Source organism: Phaseolus vulgaris, chromosome 1 (genome assembly GCF_000499845.2).
Source record: "Phaseolus vulgaris cultivar G19833 chromosome 1, P. vulgaris v2.0, whole genome shotgun sequence".
Lineage (NCBI taxonomy): Eukaryota > Viridiplantae > Streptophyta > Magnoliopsida > Fabales > Fabaceae > Phaseolus > Phaseolus vulgaris.
The window spans coordinates 4,174,913-4,198,633 of record NC_023759.2 but is presented as its reverse complement, the minus strand read 5'-3'; the positions used below and the strand labels follow the sequence as shown (position 1 = coordinate 4,198,633).

The 23,721-nt window shown below is 36.0% G+C and overlaps 1 protein-coding gene across 9 annotated transcripts; it reads left to right on the top strand.

Annotated features, from left to right (window-relative positions):
- The first annotated feature begins 236 nt into the window (after positions 1 to 236).
- Positions 237 to 23,515, top strand: LOC137816697 (formin-like protein 18). Of its 9 annotated transcripts, none has more exons than XM_068619957.1 (19): positions 268 to 458; positions 565 to 897; positions 1,831 to 2,531; positions 3,453 to 3,674; positions 3,772 to 4,635; positions 4,762 to 5,714; positions 5,817 to 5,943; positions 6,382 to 6,453; positions 9,396 to 9,494; positions 9,607 to 9,648; positions 15,746 to 15,826; positions 15,935 to 15,985; positions 16,078 to 16,159; positions 16,385 to 16,479; positions 20,903 to 20,974; positions 21,074 to 21,190; positions 21,682 to 21,750; positions 21,844 to 21,910; positions 22,670 to 23,515. In XM_068619957.1, the coding sequence occupies exons 2-19, from the start codon at positions 825 to 827 to the stop codon at positions 22,855 to 22,857; spliced, it is 3,975 nt and encodes a 1,324-aa protein (XP_068476058.1). In that variant the 5' UTR covers positions 268 to 458; positions 565 to 824; the 3' UTR covers positions 22,858 to 23,515. The 9 variants fall into 9 exon arrangements, with proteins under 9 accessions (XP_068476052.1, XP_068476058.1, XP_068476054.1 ...); XM_068619953.1 differs by having other exon boundaries at positions 270 to 458; positions 3,772 to 5,098; positions 5,168 to 5,714; XM_068619954.1 differs by having other exon boundaries at positions 305 to 458; positions 3,772 to 5,098; positions 5,174 to 5,714.
- Positions 23,516 to 23,721: the final 206 nt, after the last annotated feature.

Genomic DNA, 23,721 nt, shown 5'->3' with positions numbered 1-23,721 from the left:
ATATTTTAGTAAAAGAGGAATTAGAGAGAAATTTGTAGATAGAATAAAACAAAGTATTAAACCATCATCCTAGGATGTGTTAGTTTGATATTTGTAAGCATGGTTGGTTGTCTCGTGCCAATATTTTCTATTTGAAGTGGGAAAAACCAAATGATCACAACTCACTACCGTTCTTCTCCTATGTGTTTTTTCTTGTCCTTAACCATAAAGTGGAGAGAAAATAAAAAATAAAAAACATATATGGGCACATCATCATCACAATTGACCACATACGCATGTGTTCATTCTCACAAAACAAAATGTTAAGATACGACAGAGAAACACAGATTGCGTTGGAGAGAGAAACCTCGGATCCAAATTGTTCTTCTAAAGTTCTTATTTTTCTAACAACAACTAACCGTATCTATTGTTTAACTCTTTCCCTTTGAATATGACATATTATGGAACTGAGGATTGAGGTTAGATTCCTACCACCCACTTTCCATTCCCCTCATATGATAAAGACTTTGTCTTTTTTGATTGAAAGCTAAGTTTCCCTTCTTTCTTTCTTTCTCTTTCCATCAGATAGATATAGTGTGCATGTGAAGACAAGGACATTTCCAGAAAAAGTGTTTCTTAAAGACCCAGCAAAAATCTAGGCCTCTGATTCCTGAATACACACTCCCTTCAATGCCAACACCAATACTGTCTTCATGATTACGATTGCAATTTATTTCTATTTGGTGGGGGATCTAAAAAATTTGAGCTTGGATGCAATGTGGGTTGAATTAGGGCAGGTATAGGTGTCCTACCTGTCAGGGTGACCCTCTTGGATCTTCCACACAATGGCATTGTTCCGCAAGTTCTTCTATAAGAAGCCCCCAGATGGGCTTCTAGAAATCACTGAAAGGGTTTATGGTACGCTTCCTGTTGCCTCATTTTCTGTGAACTCATTGGTTCTGGTGGAAGTGAACAGTGTTGGTTTCTTTTCGGTGCAAATATATCATCCTTATGCATTTTGCCTTGGTGGGGGGTTGTGGTATGTAAGGTTTTTTAGCAGATTTGAAGTGAATAATGGGAAAATCATAACGTGTACATTGTTGGCTTCTGTTGAGTTCAAATGTTTCATCTTTATGCATTTTGTGTTAGTGGTGGTTGTGGTATGTAAGGCCTGTTTTGCAGATTTAAAGTGACTAATAAGAATAGTGTAATGCGAACAATGTTGGGTTCTGTAGGGTGCAAATATTTCATCCTTTTGCATTTTGTGTGAGTGGAGGATTGGGTTATATAAGGCTTGCTTTGCATATTTAAAGCGAATAGTGGGATTAGTATAATGTGAACAATGTTGGTTTCTGTTGAGTGCAAATATTTTATCTTTATGCATTTCGTGTCAGTGGGTTGTGGTATGAGACCTATTTTGCTGATATAGAGTGAACAGTTAGGATCTTGTGACTTTTCTACATTTTCATGTTACACAATGCATCATTCCACTCTAAAAGTTAGTCGGTCAATAGGATGTTGACATCTTGTTTGTGACTTAGCTGAATGGATGTTTTATCTTCTGGAGATACATATCATTTGTGGAAGGAATGGAGGTAATGGGAAGAACCTCCGTAGTGTTGACATGAAAAACTCAGTTTTTTTTTTTTTCTGGAGAATTAAATCGTGCTATAATTTCTTAAGAATTTTATAATCTCTTAGAATTTTGGTCTTCTGATTTTAGGCACTCACTACTTTGCTTATATGTGTGACATGTCATTTTACTTGGTAATTGATGCATTTCTTCATCATAAAGAATCTTTTTTGTTATTCATATGTGTGATTGTGATTATTGTGTCATTGCACGTGTAGTCTTTGATTACTGCTTTACCACGGATGTTATGGAAGAAGAAGAATATAGAGTGTATATAGGAGGAATAATTGGGCAACTTCGTGGTCACTTCCCTGATGCTTCATTTATGGTGTTCAACATGCGGGAGGGAGACAGCCAAAGCCAGATTTCAAACATTTTGTGCGACTATGATATGACTGTGATAGACTATCCTCGACAGTATGAAGGTTGTCCGTTGCTTACCATGGAGATGATCCATCATTTCTTGAGATCAGGTGAAAACTGGCTTCAACTTGGGCAACAAAATGTTGTCTTGATGCATTGTGAACGAGGTGGGTGGCCGTTATTAGCATTTATGCTGGCTGCACTCTTGATTTATAGAAAGATGTTTACAGGGGAGCAGAAAACACTAGACATGATATACAAGCAAGCTCCTCGGGAACTTCTGCAGTTGATGTCACCATTGAATCCTTTACCTTCACAATTGAGATATCTTCAGTATATATCAAGAAGAAATGTTGGTTCAGAATGGCCTCCTCTTGATAGGGCACTTACTTTGGACTGTGTAATTATAAGACTCATTCCTAACATGGGTGGAGAGGGTGGCTGCCGTCCTATATTTAGAATATATGGACAAGACCCTTTTATTCCTGCAGATCGAACTCCCAAAGTTCTCTTTTCAACTCCAAAAAGGAGCAAACTTGTTCGCTATTGTAAGCAGGTGGTACCTAAGTCCTTTTACTCTAATTTAGTATGCTTTTTAACGCCCTTTGTTTTGTTCTTACTACCTATATTGAGATGTTCCTTCCATTATTTGTTTAATTATCTCAATATCAACCATAATCAGTGCTGTGGAATTCCTGTATTGAATTAGTGTATACATACACACAGAAAGACAAGACAACATATATAAAAACATATGGTAATGCAACAGAACATTTATTTTAAATAAGGCAATTTTTATTTAAAGTTACTATGCTAGCTGAAGTCAGTGAGTACCCAAAAATATTTAAATAAAATCATATATTTGTTAATTCATTTTAAGCAGGATCTTTTTTAATTGTTTTATGTTCTATGTAAGTTGGGGAAGAGTTAGTGTTGCACAGTAACAGTGGGTTTCGTGGCTTTGATGCAATCTAAAGGAAGAATAATGGATTGAGCAGGAAATTGACCATCTTTGCTCGTGAGCAGAATGGAAGAAAACCTATAGAACTATTTATAGGAGAATACCTGTAAGGAAATATTATCATCCATGGTTGCCAATCTAAACTATAAGTGAGAGTATGCCAATTGTTTTGCAATGATGATTTGTGATGCTATTTCATTGTATGGGTTAAACATAAAAATTCCCTCCCCTCTTAAAGTTAACAAATATTTGCATTAATTGATATAGTGAGGTTCTTATTATGATTTGCATGCAGACAGTTGGTTAAAATCAACATAAAACTATGTTAAATTGATTAGAATATGGATATTGTTTTCTCTTACTACACTGGATTTGATCAGTTGGTGCTGATAAAAAATAAGTATATTATTTCTTCATTTTCCTCTATTTATATTCTACTTACACAGGGTTCTTAATAAATGATTTATTGTTTTCCCCATTTCTCTTTATTTACTTTTTTTTTCATATTTGTTTCAGACTGATTGTGAACTGGTTAAGATTGACATCCACTGTCATGTTCAAGGTGATGTCGTTTTTGAGTGTATTCATCTGCACAGTGATTTAGAGCACGAAGAAATGATGTTTCGGGTGATGTTTAATACAGCATTCATAAGATCAAATATTTTGATGCTTAACCGTGATGAAATTGACATACTATGGAATGCTAAAGATTACTTCCCTAAAAATTTTAGAGTGGAGGTATTAATCTCTCTCACTCTCTCCTGTTTTTAGTAATTGGTTAGTGATAAACCAACTTAATGTTTTTGGGGGTTATATACTGTATTTCTGGTTGAAGGTTCTTTTCTCAGATATGGATGCTTCATCTTCTGTTATTTCACTTGATCTGCCTCGTATTGAGGAGAAAGAAGGCCTCCCGGTTGAAGCATTTGAAAAGGTCAAGGAGATTTTCAGCAACGTGGATTGGCTAGATTCGAAGGAAGAAGTAGCAAGTGTGCTCCAACAGATCACAGCTTCAAATATCCTTCTTGAAAGATTGGACACTGGGGTTTCTGCTGCAACAAGTGGCTTTCTAATGGGGTCATCTGAAAAGTTTACAGCTATTTCAAAGCGACACAGTGATACAAGCAATCTGACTTCTGCAGTTCAGGGGATACATTCTACGTCCTCATTGGGATCGTCTGTGGATGTTGCTATGGAAAATAAGACTGAACCATTGGAATCAAAGACATTGTCCGAAAATGACATTGAGACTCTTGAATGTTCAGGTCACAGGAACCAACCTATTCACTCATTTGGGCTCACAAAAGATTCTAGTTCTACCGAAAGGCCAGTTGAATTGTTTGAATCAAATACATCTGTGGAAAACGATGCCAAGGTTCCAACATCTATGGCTCATGTGGAGCAGTCAATGTCCTCAACTGGACCATCTAAGGATGCCAATTCAATGACACAGGATGTGGGACCATTAGAATCAAAGTCATTAACGGATGGAAATTTATTGAAAGAGAAGATGGGGCAAGAGCAAATGGTATTGTCAGAAAGTGATACCAAGAGTGTCACATCCACAGTTCAGGGGAAACCATATAGTCCCTTACTTGAACTGCCTGTTGAAGCAAACACAATTAAAGCGAAAATTGAACCTCAAGAATTGCAGGTTTCCCTCCAGCTTCCCACTCAAACTAAAATAATTTCATCCCGGGTGCGTCCAGCTGTTCGATCTGCTTCTGCTTCCGCTTCTTATTTTAACTCCTTAAAAGGTTCACCTGTAGCTATCTCAAGATATCATAGTGCACCATCAGCTCTTGGAATAACATCTGTGTTGCAGGATCATGCAGCAGTGGATATCAAAGAAGTAACTCATGCAGTGACAGTATCTCCTCCAGCTTCTGCGTTGCCTCCTTCAGACTCCAAGGTGTTAAATTCTATAGACCCTGGTTCCACAACTGTTCCTCCAGCATCATTATCGCCTTTGCTTCCATCTTTACCTTTAAAAACTTCAGTTGATGCTCTTAACACCACGAAAAAGACTTCTGGATCCCTTCCTCCTGCAGCTGTCACTACTACCCCGCCACCACCACCACCACCACCACTTCCTCAATGCGATCACACTTCAAATTTGATGCCATCTAATGTTCCACAGTACCCTGAGAATACAAATGAAGGTAAGAAACCATTGGTCAGTCCTCCTCTTCCCCCTTCCCTTCCTGAAACATCACATTCCACAACCAAAGTTTCAGGTAAAGGTCCTCCTGCACCGCCGCCTCCACCTGCACTCTTTGGGTTTCCTTCTTCATTGAGTATGAATGAATCGATTGCTACGCCTGGCCTTCCTGCTCCTCCCCCGCCTCCACCATTAGCACCACCACCACCCCCTCCTCCAGCTTCTGCATTCCAAAATTCTTTGTCTAAGAACTCAATAAATGGTCCTCCTGTACCCCCACCTCCACCTCCTAGCCTTCCTGGTTCAATTCCATCACCATCACCAAGAGCGCCACCACCACCCCCTCCTCCAGGTTCTGCATCCCAAAATTCTCTGTCTAGCTCCACAAATGTTCCACCTGTACCCCCACCTCCCCTTTCTGCCAATGGATTGTCAAAACCGGCAGTTCCTGGACCACCTTCTGCTCCTTTTGGTGCAAAGGAACGTGGCCTGACGCGAGCTAACCCAAAAGGTCAATCTAAGAGGAGCAATCTGAAACCTTACCATTGGTTAAAATTAACGAGGGCAATGCAAGGAAGCTTATGGGCTGAAACACAGAAACTAGATGAATTTTGTAGGTATGTCTCTTTTCTGACTTCAGTTATAAATATCTTAAATCTGGCCCTATATGAATTGTGCTTATTATTTATTCTTTTCTTTTAAACCCTTTTTGGTGTTAGGGCTCCAGAGTTTGACATGTCAGAACTTGAAACTTTGTTCTCCGCAGCTGCTCCAGCTACTACTGATGGAAAAGGAGGAAAATTAAATCGCCGTGCCTCTGGCCTCAGAGTTGAGAAAGTTCAACTGGTATGCCTTTTCATTAACTTATCTGTTGAATCTAATTAGTTCAGATAAAGAAACATATAAGTAGTTTTTCTTCTTCATTTTGTCATGAAAAGCCCCAGAAAAGCCCTTTAACTATTCTAACATTTATTTAATGAATTCATTAAAATATTAGATGTTAAATTTAAGAACAAAAATTAATAGAAATTGAAATTTTTAACTAAGTGTTTTGTATTCCACCATTTTCTCGTGACCGCCATGTATGTGTAATGTTTTTCATTATAGGACCTGGATGATAATTTCTTTTTCTTTTTTACCAGTGAGTTGGTTGTGATTTATCTTTGTAGGTTTTGTTTGATTTCCTGACTTAAGGTCTCATACCTTTCTTTAAGCTTAAGGTCATTTAATTCTTGTGAAGACTAGAATTTTAGCTATTGACAGAAGGTTCACGTTACCTTGCAGATTGAGCTCAGGCGTGCATATAACTGTGAGATCATGCTTACAAAAGTCAAAATCCCTTTGCCTGATTTGATGGTAAGATATCATTCATTATGATATTTATTATGTGGGCCGATTTGGGCTTGCTTGATGAATGCAAGTTGAAAGTTTAGTCACTGCTTGTCTCAAATTATGGGGATATCTATTATGTCATTAAAGCAGTATCCCATACTTTGCTGCTACGACTTCACTAAATTAATATTTGGCTAGATTTGATATTATTCCTTGAATTAGATAACTTCAATCGGATTATATTTTCTCTTTTGTTCAGACAAGGCTCTAGTTTGGTTTTAATTTCAAGAAAACTATGGGCAGAGAAGAAGTTTACACACAGAAAGATCATAAATAGTTCTTGTTGATATTATGAGGTTTTAGGAAGGAGGAGATAATAGAGACATTAAGATAGTTATATTGTTAGATATATTTAATTATGGTAATTGGGCAACTGGTGGACACTGATAGATGTCCTTAACTATTGTAATTTGGAAATTCCAGGGTTTACGTAATTATGGTAATTAATAATTATGTTAGATGAACTTTAAACATGACTCAACCTCACAAAAATGGTTTGGTAAGATAAGGTTTGCACCCACTTAACCTGTTTGGTAAGGTGAGGTTTGCTTCCATTTAAATATATATATATATATATATATATGTTATAATTTGGCATTATCTCTAGTCGATTTGGAATCTCCAACAAATTATTTCATGTAATTATTATGCCCAGCATGTAATTATTCATTATGTTCATGTCTCTCGCTCCAAGCATGGTACCTTGGCCTAACAACAAACAACCTATTTTGTGCCTTCTTGGTGGATCCACTATCCGTTGGTGCCTTTTTGTAGTGAAAATTGTTTCCAATTTCTTGGTAGTGCCACTTCCATGTTATCTTTTTGGCATTGTTTTTTCCTAGTCCATTATGGTTGTTCTTCCTATTTTCACCAACTATTCCCTACCCTACTCTATTGACAAGTTGAATGGGACCAACTATGGCACTTCCAACAACAAGCTTTGACTTAAAGGTAGGAAATGTTGATCTTGCGTCCACATAGGTTGAGTCTACCAGAGAGGCTTGATTGTTCTTGTGGGAACAATTGATGTCTTGTGTAGTTTCTTAGACCTACTATTCTACCCTTTTTAAAGTAGTCGAGGAACTTTTTTTCTAATAAAATGCATGCTAGGCATCACTATGAGACTTTACAATCACAACTAGGTTGACATCCCAAAGTTCAACAATAAATAATGTCATTACATGAGAATCCATAACGAAAACAAAGAAAAAAGGAATACAAAAAACATGAGGGGACCATACCAAAACCTATGGCAATAGAAAATACACCTAAAGACAAAACCAAGCTACCTCCACAAGAACTAACCCAAAAAAACAAGGTAACACATAACACCCAACGCTTAGGCAAACCTAACTCAGGAAGGCCATATCTATTCCTGAAAAAGTCAATAATCGTAGTCCAAGAACTTGAACAATGAAAGACCTTTTTTATATTGTTGGTCGTATATGGCTTCCTTGTAGAGTATTCTTCTTTTCACCAGATTTGGTTTCTCGTAATATTCCTATTTTGAATTCCACATCACATGGTCTACTTTGTTGTGGATGTTCATTCTACACTTGTTTATTATTTGCCTTGGTATTTCAAAGTTGTTATCGTGGCCTATCATGCAAAAGCCTATCCAATGTGATCATTGCCTAAGCCGGGCAACACTGTCCATCGATGTTGTGGTCTTCATGGTGGTTGATACATGCCTCCAAAGGAGAAGATAAAACGAAATAGAGAAAACGTTGGGAGAGTCCCTTAATATGTATTATTCAACAATTATTTACACAAGCATCCCTTCACAAAACAAAATGTCTTCTTTTCTCACAGGGCATTCCCTGTCACAACAACTATACTCCTTCTTATCTGAACTACCCTCAAGATAAGAATATATAGACTTTCAAAAGGTCTCAATCCCCATAACAACTAACTATTATTCTTAAATTTCTTCTTATAGTATACTTTCCAACCCCTCTCATTACTCCCATGTCTATCAGTGGTCCTCTCCACTTGGCTAATGCCACACAAGTTGCAAGCCTTCTTTTGCTCTGTTTTTTTTAATATGGGTATCCCTATGTTGGGAGCTATGGACTGATCTTTTGGGATTAAAACTTAAGGTGCTGAACTCTCCCAACAAATGTTTTTCCATACACAAGGACTAAGGATTGAACCCTTAACTACATGTTTAAAGGACATAGTTATCTACCAACCATGTTACATATGTTGGTTGCTCCGTCTTTTTCTTGTCATGTTCCTTAGGCCATTGATCCTCAGCAACCACCATCGGCCATTTTTAATGACTTCCTTTGGTAGTATGAGAAATGTCTAGCCTGTGGTTGCAATCTAAAATATTATATCGTTACTAAAATGTTTTGTTCTATCTTTAAATTTTGATAGCTAATTTCAACAAACCTTATTTATTCAATTTAGTGTTTTCAACCTTCTAAACCAAACTCAATTTACATTTTCAGGTTCTGTAATTGAGAAAACAAAATGTAGTATTTTGGCCATTAGGGAATATTGTTTACCTAGGTAAATACCTCGTAGTTGGGTTATACCTGAGGTCCTGAACATCTGGTGATATTAACTGCAATCGTTATGAATTTAAGACATACTGAATGGGTTGCAGTTGCAGAAGCTATCATTTAGTTTTACTTAAGAACTTGCATACATGGTTATTATTTTATTAATAAAGATACCTATTATGGTCATTCACGTTCCTTTCACTTAAAGTTAATATTGTAGTTGTCATTAATGCTCCTTGTTGTTTATAATCATATAATTTCTTGTTTGACTGTTGAATGCCGTTTTAATTGAAAATCCCAATTTTTTAAACCACTCAATTAGTCAGAAGCGAATTTTTCTGACTGCAGAAACTTGTCAATTTATTCTTACATTCTCATATTCCAATCATTGTCTTTTAGTGTGCTGTGCTTGCAATGGATGATTCAGTATTAGATGTTGATCAAATTGAGAACCTCATAAAATTCTCTCCAACCAAAGAAGAGATGGAAACACTCAAGGTATCATGCCTTTTTCTTGTTTCTTCTAATGGTATTTTGTGTCATAGGTGGAGCATCAGCAAATTTCGTACAATCTATGTTTATTTGAGCTATAGCCATACTTTATATGCAGAACTATACTGGGAATAAGGACAACTTGGGAAAGTGTGAACAGGTGGGTGGAGTTTTACCATTTGTTGTTCCCTTTTTTTAACTCTTTTTTCTCACATAAAGCAACTTGTGCTAGTATGACTTTTCTAGCATTAATTGAACAATAAAAAATAATTAGTGGTGAACAATATAACTAGACATGATAGAAAGCTGATACACTGATTTATTATTCTGAAAAGAATAAAAGATACAAGATGAATATGAGACTCTCTTAACGAAAGACTGTATACAGACCTCAGTTACAAGTTAGTTGTAACTATCTAAGATAACAGTTACATTAACCAACAACCTAATAGGCACCGTTGCTGTGACACAAAATAATAACAACTGTCTAACTAAAACAAAAACACTAACAGACCCAATACATGTCAAATAGAGTATTACACTCACATCACCCCCAAACTACAGGCAGGAGAGACCAAAGGTATCTCAGTTACATTGCATTTATCTTTTAAGAAGGGAAAATCTAGTAAGTGGCAAGGGTTTGGGGAGAAGATCTGCCCACTGTTCTTGTCCAAGAATGTGTTAAACGACAAGGTACTTGTTATTAACCTTTTTTGCGAACAAAGAGCACATCAAGCTCCATGTGTGAGCCAATAATAGGAGTATAATGAGGAACTGAAAGTTCCTTCAGAAGAGTTTGTATCCATAATATGTCAGCTGTAGGAGCAGCTTAATTCCTGTATTCAGCTTCTGTGCTAGATCTTGAAACCACAGTTTGTTTTCTTGACCTCCATGAAACTAAATTAGGTCCCAAGTAATTGGCAGCTCCTAACGTAGATCTTTTGTCATCAGGATATGTTGCCCAAAAACTCTAATAGCTAGAGGTTGATGAGGAATGGCAGGATGAACAATGAGACTACGATGTAAAGCCCCTTTAAGATATCACAATATTCTTTTAACAGCAACCCGATTAGATTCAAGAGGGGAAGCCATAACTAGCATACCTTGTTGACAGCAAAAATCAATTCTGAATGAGTTATAGTAACATACCAGTTGAAAGAAATAGATTGAATGTATTTTTGAATGCATTTACGAATGTGATTACAGTATAAATTTTTAGACTATTTACAACCTAATTAAGGAAATAAATAATAGGTAATTAAAGCAAGAAATAATAGGTAATTAAAGGTATATAAATCAAATCACCAAAAGATATCAAATGTGTCCTAAACGAAATCTGCACTAATTATGGAATAATTATCTCCTAATTACGCAACACTCCCCTTTAAGTCGGTGAATGTATATCTATCATTCCTAGTTTGCAAGTAAGATCTTTGAACTATTTTGTGGGAAGTCCCTTAGTGAACATATCTGCCAATTGGAGTTTTGAAGGGATGTACTTGGTGACTATAAGACCATTATCCAACTTCTCCTTAATGAAATGCCAGTTTATCTCTACATGCTTTGTTCGGTCTTGTTGAACTGGAGAAGCTTTGAAGTACTGAATAATTCTATTCATTGCTCGCAAGTGTCTTTCTCTTGGATGATGCATGAATTGGCTAACCACACTAACTGCATAGGCTATGTCTGGCCTAGTGTGTGATAGATAGTCGAGCTTTTCTACAAGTCTTTGATAGTGTCTTCTCCACTTTTGGGCTTTCCTCATCATTCTCAGTCCTATGAGTTTGCTATATTGGCACTACGGTAGTCTTACAACCCAACTTACCCGTGTTTTTAAGGAGATCAAGGATGCATTTTCTTTGAGAAACAAAGATGTTCCTGTCTAGAGTAAGCAACCTTTATTCCAAGGAAGTACTTTAACTTCCCAAGATCCTTCATCTCAAATTGAGTAGCCAATCTCTCCCTCAAAATTTGTTTTTCAATCTCATTATCACCTGCCATAATCATATCATCTACATAGACCAAAAGTAGAGTGAGTTTACCATCCTAAGAATGTTTTATAAATAGAGTATGGTCACCTTGGCTTTGCCGGTACCCCAAAGTTACCATAGCTTGAGTAAACCTTCCAAACCAGACACGAGGTGATTGTTTACGACCATATAAAGCCTTCTTAAGTTTACACACCTTATTCCCTTCATTAGTGGCACCATAACTAGGTGGAATCTCCATGTATATTTCGTCCTCCAAGCTTCCTTACAAGAAGGCATTTTTAACATCAAATAGATGCATCTCCCAACCAAAGTGCGCTACCAAGGAGAGAATAATCGTAATTGTATTCATTTTTTCCATTGAAGAAAAAGTCTCCTCATAATCGATCCCATAGGTTTGGGTGTATCTTTTTGCAACCAACCTTGTCTTATACCGATCTAGTGTGTCATCATACTGATACTTAACTGTGTATATTCACCTACAACCCACTGCCTTCTTATCCTTTGGTCTCTCTACAATCTCCCAAATCTCATTCCTTTCTAATGCGCCTATTTCTTCATTCATGGCTCGAACCCAATTCTCATCTTTTAAGGCTTCTTGTACTGATATAGGGACTCTGATAGAATCAATAGCTGAAAGAAAACTTCGGTGCTAGATAGAAAGTTTTTTTGTAGACAGAAATTGGGATATATGATATTTGGCACAAAATCCTTTTTTTTTTCTAAAGGCAATAAGTAAATCATCTAGGTTAGGTTAAAAAACGGTATTTAAGGTGTCCTCAAGAGTCTCATGGGTATGAGTTCTTACCTCCGGTTCAGACAATTGAAGTTGTTGTTCGACCAAGACGGGTTCTTGTTGCTTTCGTTGATATTGTTTACCAAAATATTTGTCCTCATTTTCTTCTCTGGTAATGATGCTAGCGCAGGGTCTTTGTCATCCTCCATAAGAGTGAAATCCTGCAAACAAGGAAAATGTGACAACTTAAGGACCTCAGCTTCTTGAATGTATTAAAGTTGAGAACTAGGAAAGGACTCTGTTCCATGAAAGGTGGACATCCTTGGAGACATAGATTTTATGACTTTAAGGGTGATAACATTTGTACCCCTTTTTGTTGGATGCATAACCGATGAAGATACATATGATGGCCTAAAGATCTAACATACCCTGATAAGGACTATGAATATGGACAAAAACAAGACAACCAAAGACGTGACTCTGAAGAATAGTCATAATGGGAATAAAAGGATAAAATGTGGTCATAAGCTGAACAAGACTATTAGGAAGTGGACTTTAAGCCTAACTCAACCCCATAAAACCGACTCATAAGGTTGAGGTTTGCACTCACTTATATACAATGAAATGTCCTCATCTCTAGTCGATGTGGGATCTCCAACACCCCCCTTCACGCCGAGAGTGACAACTCGTGCGTGGGATAACATATTATGGGTGGTCCGATAACGGCCCGATAGCGGGTGGCCTGATAAGCCCAACAAATACTCGTTAGGATAGGATCGAAATGGCTCTGATACCATATTACAAAGTGGATTTAAGCCTAACTCAACCCCATAAAACCGGCTCATGGAGTGAGGTTTGCACCCACTCATATACAATGAAATATCCTAATCTCTAGTCGATGTGGGATCTCCAACAAAGACTAACACCCTTTAGAACCTGAGAGGGTAATATATTCATCAAATAAGTTGCAGTCAGAACTTTTACCCCATTAAGATCTAGGAATAGACGTTTCGAAGAGTAATGCTCTAGTAACCTCATGAACAACTCCATTTTCCTAAAGGAACTTGGAAATGTTTTGGTTCACATTATTAAAACAGAATCTCTTATATGAACTTCCAAATTGTGTTTGAACCATTCGGTAAAAAATGAGTAACAAGTGAAAAACTTCGGACTTATCTGTCATGAGGAATATCCAGGTAACTCGAGTACAATCATTAATAAATGAAACAAACCATTTTGCACCTGAGATATTAGGAATAGGTGAAGGTCGCCATACATTTGAATGAATAAGATAAAAATGTTTAGAACTTCTATTATTCTTGGGAAGAAAGGTTGTTCGATGGTGTTTAGCAAACTGAAAAACATTACTATGAAAAGACTCAACAAATACTTTTGTAAATAAATCAGGAATTAAAGACTTTAGGGTACTAAATGGAGGATGACCAAGACGTTTGTGTTAAAGCCATATCTGAGAGGATGACCAAGATTCAGGGCTTGACTGAAGATTAGAAGTGAGTGCCTGCAGTCTGGCACACTCGTTATTTTCTTCCTGTTGTAAGTAGTATAATCCGCCTTACTCTTTGGCAATTCCAATCGTCTTCCCCGTGTCAAGATCCTGGAAAACACAATAGGAATGAAAAATACCACTCCACAATTTAAATCTTGGGTAACCTTATGAATAGACATAAGGTTATTAGATAGTTTGGGAACATGAAGCACAATATTTAAATGAAAGGAAGGTTGAAGGTGGATGTTACCACAACTAGTAACGGGGATATTGGAACCATTAGCAACAGTAATATGTTGGTTACCAAATAAAGCAGTGTATGATGATGAGGTGTCATATGATCAGTAGCACCAGAGTCTATAATCCATATATTCTCAGTACTAGAAACATTAAAGGATAAAAAGCTAAAACTATTACCTCTCATGGTTAAGGAACAAGAGCTAGATGTCTTACTAAGGGAGTCCATGGGATCTCAAAACCGACTAAGCTTTGCAGATTGTGTTGCGGACCCTTTCACAAAACTCATTGGAAAATTTTTCCTCTAGCAGTCAACAACGGTGGTGGTCGGTGTTCAACGGTGACAATCAACGATGCAAGGTGGCAGCAATAAAGGCTGTCCGAAAAAAGGTTACAGTAATGAAGGCTGCCTAGAAAAAAGTTTGCAGTAATGAAGGTTGCTTGTAAAAAAGATTGCAGTAACGAAGGCTGCCCCGAAAGAATGCAGAAGTAGAGTCACCCAGGGCTCGTGAGCTCGAGCCCTAATACCAATTTGAAAGAAACAAATTGAATGTATTTACAAATTTGATTACAATTTAAATTTATAAACTATTTACAACCTAATTAAGGAAAGAAATAATAGGTAATTAAAGTTATACAAATCACCAAAAGATATTAAATCTGTCCTAATATAAATAGAAAACAGAATCTGCATTAATTATGGAATAATTATCTGCTAATTATGCAACAATACCGAAGAGCACTAATAATAGACCTATACAAAAAAGCGTCTTGTAACAGATTTGAACCATGTTTGGACAATTTGTAGTTAGATACCATAGGAGATGAAATGGGCTTGGATTCATGCATATTAGTCTTGGCAAGTGAGTCTATAATGTATTGGTAAGCGAGTCTATTGTATTTAGTTTGAGTTATTGAAATAGATCCATTAGGTAAATGATGAATTTCAATACGAAGAAAATAATACAAGGAACCAAGTTGTTTCAAAGTAAAACAAATTCCATGATGGAAAACTAATGCATTGATTTATTATTACGAAAAGGGTAAACGATTCGAGGTTTTGTTGACGGGAGATATTGCCATACTGGGAAAAGGTGACTTCAACCCAAAACCTTAAGGCAATAGATTTTGTAGGGGCATTTTTTCCTTATATGTTACTCTTCTTGCTTATTTTTACCCAAGGTGGGAACTCCAACTCACTCAATTTGTTAACTCTAACATCTTTTTGTATCTTGAGACACTTGTATATACATGCTCCTCTCTTCACAATATATCTCAACAATTGGGTTTTTTGTCGAGGGAGACACTAAGGAGATTTGGGACATATAAGTCATAAGCAAACCCATATAAGGGACCAGACACTATCTTCAACCCAAAATCTTAAGGCAAAAAGTTTGTGGGTCTTTTCCCCTTATATGTTACTCTTCTTGCATATTTTTACCCAATGTGGGACTCCAACTCACATTTGACTCCAACCATTGTAATTGTCTTACATATCACTTACACTAGCCAGAAACCACTGCTGTAAAAAAAATAACAACTGTCAAACTGAAACAACACTGGAAGACCCAGTACATGTCAAACAGAGTATTACACTCACAAGACACATCAATCTTTTTTATGTAAATCCGTGTATTTGTGGCCAGTGTTAATTTTGAAAAAAGAGATATCACTTAAGGACGAGCTCTCAATTATATCTCACTTTCAATATATAGTTTTTGCAGACCATCTTCAAGATTTCCTCTGTCTTTTCTATTTTATTCTTATTTGCTTTTGCATTTTGTTATAGTTCTTCATAGAATTAATGAAAGTGCCAAGAGTGGAAAGCAAGCTAAGAGTTTTCTCTTTTAAGATGCAATTCTTATCCCAGGTCAGAAGACAACTACATAATACTTTTGGTTATTATTAAATAATTCTGTTTTCGTGCCATTAAAACTTTAGCTGTTCTGGTGCACCTTGCTATGTAATTTTCATGTAGGTTTCAGAGCTTAAAAGAGACTTAAATATTGTGAATTCTGCATCTGAAGAGGTGAGTCATACCTTTTTTTTTCTTCTTTTGAATACTCTATTTTCCTAAGTCAATATACTTTTATCTTCAGCTTCCATTGATATGTGTATCAGATAAGGAATTCAGTCAAGTTGAAAAGAATCATGCAGACCATTCTTTCTCTGGGTAATGCTTTGAACCATGGAACTGCAAGAGGTGAATTAAAGCCTTAGCTCTCAATCACAAATCATGTTTTTGTACAAATAATGTAGTGAAGTTTATATTGAAACATGGACTATTCAAATACTCTCAAATCATATAACTTATGTTCATTCTATTGCTTGTGTTTTTATTCTTGGTCTTGATAAATTAAATTTTATATAAAAAACAAAACCACTCTAGTCTTGATTGCTTTCCTATTAATTTGTATGATTACTGAAGGTTCGGCTGTTGGGTTTCGATTGGATAGTCTCCTTAAACTGACCGATACACGAGCTAGAAACAGCAAGATGACTCTTATGCACTATCTCTGTAAGGTAAAACCACCTGGTATCCTTAAATTTTAACATGCATTGTTTCTGTACAAGAAGTTTAGTTTCTCCTCGGTTTACAAATTGCAGGTAAAAGGATATTTTCTAAGAAGCATCTTCATTTCTTAGTATTGGAAAAACACAAACGCACACACAAATATATATATATATATATATATTTGTTCTTTTTCTACTTTCTGCTGAATAATTTTTTAAGTCATGGAAAAGGGTCTATATGCCATCGTCCATTTTTCCCTTGATAATAAGAATGAGAAAATTGGACTATAGATGTCGACAATTAATATAAAACATAATATCTCCATTGATACATGAAAGAAAATTGTTAAGGCAAAAGTACAACTCCCTAAGATTTTAATTAAGTGCTAAAAACAATTAAATATAAAACATGGTCATACTTTGTCTACAAGACAATAGTTTTAACTGCTTCATCTGATAGACAATATAACATTGTATTGTCTTTTTCTAAAGTTTGATAAAGTGCATAAAAAAACAAATGAAATGCGGATAAGACATCAGACGCTAAGCGCATAGACTAAGCTAATCTCGTACCTCAATAAATATCTATATGCTTATTCTATGTTGTAGGGAATGTCCATATGTCATAGAGATCTATTCTAAGATGAAAAACAAATTAACATCAAGATCTTTTGGGAAACAAGCTAAAACTGCTATTTTTTATCAACTCCACGACACAAGGAGCCTTTTAATTCTAGTCTAGCTATTTACCTGTACGGTATGCAATATGCACTTTTACCATAAAATGATGCAAAAGTCTATGCTACCTAGGGAGATAATCATTGTCAGCTATCAAGGATGTTACGTGAAGAAGAAAGAGGAATAAATGCAACACTCATGATGAAGCTCGTCAGACACAAGGAGGACATATGAGAAGAGTAGAAGTTGCTCAACGACTATCTCCCTAGGTAGCACCAAACCTAAACTTTGTACTTGTCGTTAGAAGCAATCCTACCTAGAGATCAGACCTAATGATTAGTTGATCATTGAAGCACCAAACCTTCAGATTTTAGCCAGGGAGTGGGAGTTTGGCAAACAATATTCAAGGAAGTAGACGGGAGTGGCTAGGTGGCCAAAGAAGACTTATTGAGCTAGGAGTGGCTTCAGAAAGAATACTTATTAAGTCAAGAGTGGCTTGGAAAAGAATACTTAGTTAGTGTAGTAGTGACTTGGGAAGGTATTAAGAAGTAAACTTTAAGCCTAACTCAACCTCATAAACCGACTTATAAGGTGAGGTTTGCACCTTTATATATATATATATATATATTGTGAAATGTCTTAATCTCTAGTTAATGTGGGGTCTCCAACACACTCTCCTTACGCCGAGACTGTCAACTCGTGCATGGGACTACATATTATGGGTGATCCGATAACGGGTGGCCTGATAAACTCAACAAACACTCGCTAGGATAGGCTCAAAATGACTATGAAGAAGTGGACTTCAAGCCTAACTTAACCTCATAAACCAGCTTATAAGGTGAAGTTTGCACCCACATATATACTATGGAATGTCCCAATCTCTAGTCGATGTGAGATCTCCAACAAAAAGAATAATCCAGGGGTTAACCAAGAGTGACTATGAGCCCAAAGAATACTCTAGTGTATTTTTGCAGAATTAGTCTGCCTAGATGAACTTGACTTGTTGGTCAAAAACTGGATGTAGTCTATCGTGGTAGATGAACCAGTATAAATAATTACGTTTTTTCTCTCCCTGATCTCATTTACATTGCATGTTATTATGATCTGCACTAACCTAAGAAGGAGAGTTATTGTGAGAATATGAACCTAAATGTTTTTTTTAACGTATTCTAAGTAATGCTTTAAATTTGTACTCTTAATGATTTAGTGTCTCATGGATATTTTTAGGAACAAAGAGAAAGCAAACTAGGATTATGAAGGAGACAAACTATGATAACTCAATTATAAATAGGATAAGGATTACTAATAGAACGAATAACTTTCTAAGAGCAATGGGGAAATTTGATTAGAGTCATGATAAGGTTTTGAGGATGAAGGATCCATGGTATAAGAAGTCATTGGAGGAGGATTTAAATTATAAAAGGCTTCAGGCAATGTGGAAGCTCTATGTGTCCTCCCTTGATATATAAGGGAGAGGTGGTGGGTCAACATCAGTTGAACTATGAGTAATCCTTCACTGTATATTTCTATTATGTTTTTGTCGAAGCTTCATCAAACAAGAAGATTCATTGACCACAAAGCTGCATTTCTCATAAATTTCAGTCAAAGACTTAGTTTTGAGCACTGGAGGATCAAATTCAGCAATTTGACTTTCATCTTTTGTAGCTTGCTGCTGTTTAGTCTTCAGGGTTCTTTTCTTTGAACTTGACTATTTTCCCAATCTCAATATGCATTCTCATCAAATTAATATCCCTAATGACCAAATTTGTTTTTACTTTTGATTGTACATTCTATAACCTTTGGATCTTGCAAGATAGCCTATGAAATTTCCCATTTCAGCTTTGTCATCCAATTTGGATCTTTTATCTGCTGCAATATCAACATACCATATTGATCCAAAAGTCTTTAAGATTTATGTAGTGGGCTTCATTCCCATCCATGCTTCAATTGGTGTTTCCTAATGAACAACACTTGTGGGTAGCCTATTCAAGAGAAACATTGTTGGAAAAACGTTATCCCAACAGCTTTTCGGTTGCCTTCTCCATGTCTTTTGTTTTTCTCTTAAAAACTCTGTTTTGTTCAGGGTATAAGTAACTGTTAATTGATGAATAATACCCATATATTCACATAACATGTTGAATTCATTGAAGAATAGTTATCTAATCTCAATGTTTTAGTCGTCCAACCACTTTTAGACTCCACCATTGCTCTGTACCTTTTGGAGACATTAAAAGTTTGATCTTTGCTTGTCAAAAAATACACCCATGCCACTTTAGTAAAGTCATCAATAAAGAAAATGAAGTATTTGTTTTCAATTAGAGAGGCCACATAGTTCCACACAAGTCATGATGGAGAACCATCCTTGCTAAAGCCACCATTCTTCTCAACTAAGAGTATAGGTTCAACTTGGAAGAGTTCAGAAATAATATTTGCCTTAGTTTTTGTATAAAATGTAAATAGTAGAATAGTATTTTATGGCTTTGTATTTCTGAGTCAACTTTAGAATATAATATCTTTCTCTCCAAAACAGGATAATTTTGAAGTGTACTCCTTGGCAGACTCATTCTCTTTTATTTTTTTTTGCATTTCAAACTATCTATTTAGAATCAAAATCTTCACGGACCCTACCCTTTCATCACCTGCATATCTTTCATTCAGTTCATCCATATTTACTTGGCTGTTTCGAGATGCATAATGCTAGAAAACATTTCATCTGTCAAAGCTGAATGTAGACATCATGAGACAACTTTCTCCTTCTTCATCATCTCCTCCTCGTGTTGCTTGATTTGAGCTACGGTAGGATTAGCCAATACATATGTGAGGATTTTCCCCATAAAATTGAGGAACAACAAAAACAACACTTGTCCCTGAAGCTATATTGATCTCTGACCAGTGTTTAATCTCTCATCTCAATGTTTCCCCTACCCACAGCCTAGAAAAATACTGCTCTAGATACCAAAGTTAAAGGAAGATAACTTATACCATAAAAACATAAAACAGACGTGAAAAGAGAAGAGTAAACAGAGCAATTTTGTATTTGCTGCGTAATCATACTGTTCTTCATACTTTGATTCATATTTAAGGATAAATACATGACAAATGACAGTGCATCATCATACCCATACATGTTATCAGATAAAGATCATGTACCCACTACATTTAGTGTACAATCTGTCCAAATTCAGACTAAACCCGTAGCTGAACATTACTACTGACACAAGTGAACTTCAATAAGTAAACATAATTACAGCAGTAAAATAGTAGAGTTTTACAACCGACTTAATAATTACACTGGAAAGTTCTGATTCATGTTGAGAAAGATATCATTTTCTTCTCCCGTATCCACCCATCTCAGCTTGTTGAGAAGAATTTATGTTTCTTCCTTTGGGAATTTGACTCTAAAAATATAGGTCAACATAATTGCAACGGATATTGACAATTTGTTAGAATATTTCATCTTTCAGGATGTCTTATGCTATCTGTTAGGATTAGTTTTCCTATTTCTTCACTATCACTTAGGATTGACCATAATATTTCTTTACTTTGTCATGATTTTTTAGAGATTCAACTGCAAATGTATGCTGTTTCCGTGGGTGACAGTTTCCTTCACCCTGCTTATTGGTTATTGCAACATAAGTTTGCCAGAGAATTGTGAAGTTCGATTGTGTTTTACTGTACCTGTTCAATGTAAATTTTTGACATTGCTCCTTCCTGTGAAATAATAGCAATTGTTTTGATGATTGATGAATTGTAGGTGCTTTCCAAAAAACTAGGAGAACTTCTCGATTTCCACAAAGACCTATTGAGTTTGGAGGCTGCAAGCAAGGTTTTTTCTTTTTTCATTTATTCTACTGTTATACCAAGTGGTTTCAGTGTCTATTTTAATTTTTGATTTATTCTGATTGTAAGCCTGTGTTCCATACAGATACAATTAAAATACTTGGCAGAGGAAATGCAAGCTATTAGTAAAGGACTGGAGAAAGTAGTTCAGGAATTGACTGCATCCGAGAATGATGGACTTGTGTCAGAAAATTTCTGCCAGGTATGATATATAACAGGCCATCTAAAAATGCTTCAACCAGAATGAACTGACTCTGAATTTGGATCAATATATTGTAGAAGCTTGGCCTAGGCTATGTATGCTGCAAACATCAATGTAAATCATGGCATGCTGAATATTAACATGCTGTAAAACAAGGGTGCATTTGAAAGCACCTCCTTTCCTTGATAAGAATTTGACAGCAGAATTCAAAACTTATGTTGCCTTTAATACTATGATAACAGAACTCCGTAACTACATAGCTACAATATCTTTGTAGTAGACTAATGCAAATCTGGGTCAGTGATGGAGCATCATATATAATGACTAAAAGTGATGTGAAGTATCTCATATACATAGTTAGTCTTCTGTTAGGGTTACGTGCTAGTGCAACTCATCTGAATTATAGATTTTGCCAATAAATTTGAATGGTGATAAAATGTTTAGCTTTACCTTGAATGATTTGTTTTTGTTCCCTACTTGGTAATGTTCAGATTCTGAAGGAATTTCTTTCTTATGCTGAAGCTGAAGTAAGGTCTTTGGCTCAACTTTATGCCAATGTGGTATGGATTTAGTTTCTTTTAGGTAGCTTTTTACTTCATGATGAACTGCAGATACTAGGGATGTATCTGATTTTCTGAATTTGGATGTACCAGGGTAGAAATGCAGATGCATTGGCTTTATACTTTGGTGAAGATCCAGCACGTTGCCCATTTGAACAAGGTAAACTGTTTATTTTTAATTAGCCTACATTACCATTTTATGTACCAGTTTGGTCCGTTTAATCTTTCAAAAACTACATGTTTAAGAATCGGTTGCTGTGGATCTCAATGGACATCATAGCGATTATTTTGTTTATGGTGTTTATGGACGACAGGTTTCCACCGTTGCAGCTTTGTTGCCCCCCTTTATGTTGTGTTGCTTTGTTACTCCGTTTTATGTGGTGTTTAGTTGTCTAGAAGGGTTATGGAAGAACATCAGAAAAACTGCCAGCGTAGGGTGTATTTGATTTGTAGTTTTGAAAACTGTTTTTAGTTTACTCGGAAAACAAAGAAAACAGACACTCACACCAAGCTTGAGATAGAAAAAAGAGAGTACAAGAAAACATTGGTCAGTTGTTTGATTTTGAACGAGAATTCTGAAATTTATTGCCAAGTAGCATGAAATTATTTTACAAAACAATTTTTAAAACCAAAAAGTGAGAAGGAAATCAAATGGGAGCTTAATCATATTTTCAAAATCTTAGATGAGTTTAAATCTTAATACTGTAGTTTTGTACCTCTGTGTCCCAAAATAACTGCTATGAATCAAAATGAAGTTAATTCTTTGGGAGAAACACCAAAGTGAAAAGCATTCCAGATGCTATTTCTGTCAGTATGGAAATACGTGAAACAACGTAATTATGATAATACTAAAAAGAAAATCATTGCTTCGCATTAAACTCTTACTTTCACGGGGATTTGATTCTCTTCCTTTCTCTAGTTGTATCTACGCTGCTCAACTTTGTGAGATTGTTCATAAAAGCACATGAAGAAAATTGCAAGCAGATTGAACTAGAAAGAAAGAGAGCTGAGAAGGAAGCAGAGAATGAGAAGTTGAAGATAGCTGCTGCCAAGAAGGAGTCTGAACCGATGATAAGGACCACCATAAAGAGTGAGGACATTAAATGATATGATCTTTTGAAGGCCTCAAAACAAGAGTTGTTCCACAGTGATAAAGATGCCATGTTGTTGGATGAAGAAAACCCTTTGCACAGTTGCAAAATCATCTTGTTCTTGGCTGCATTGACATTGATGATGACCCAATAACTCAAGTTCTCTAATGAAAGAAGTCGTGCTCATGGCTAATGGCTGAGGATTATGTTCATGTTAAGTAATAATAAGCCTTCTCAAAGCTCGTTTTATGTTGATATCTGTACCCTGCATAGTCATGAGTTTTAATTGACATTCATTTCAATCTCAATTTGTTCCATGCCAAGCAGAAAAGCAGTTTCATGGTGCTCACTTCAGTAAGGAGTGGTGAACTGTCAGTGTACAAATTGATTTAGTTTTACTCTTCTTGTCCAAAGTTGTGTACTCACATTAGCAATGTAAATGTTAATCCAGTGGTATATCCTCCCCTATAAGATAGAGCAGCATTTAAATTTTGCTTCAACTCGAGAGTGCTTAGAGGCACCGATACTGAATTTTCATTTAAAGACCTTGTGCCTTACATGAACTGATGAAATGCTTTGTAAATATTGAACTATTGGTTAAAGTACATGTTATTCATTGTACTGAGCCATATCTGAAGTTCATCCACTCATTTGACAACTGCTTTGTTTTTGTACATCAAATCCCATCGATCAAATAGCCCTTGGAGGAATACTTATGGCATGCTTGGATAGAAGAAAGGAAAATAAAGAAAATAAATTACAAATAATGATGTTATCTTTTCTATTTGGCTACAAAGATAGTGAAAGTGAAAGTAAAAGAAACGCAAATTTTTAGAAGCAATTTATTTGTTCTTTCCACTTTTGTTTAAATTTAAATTAA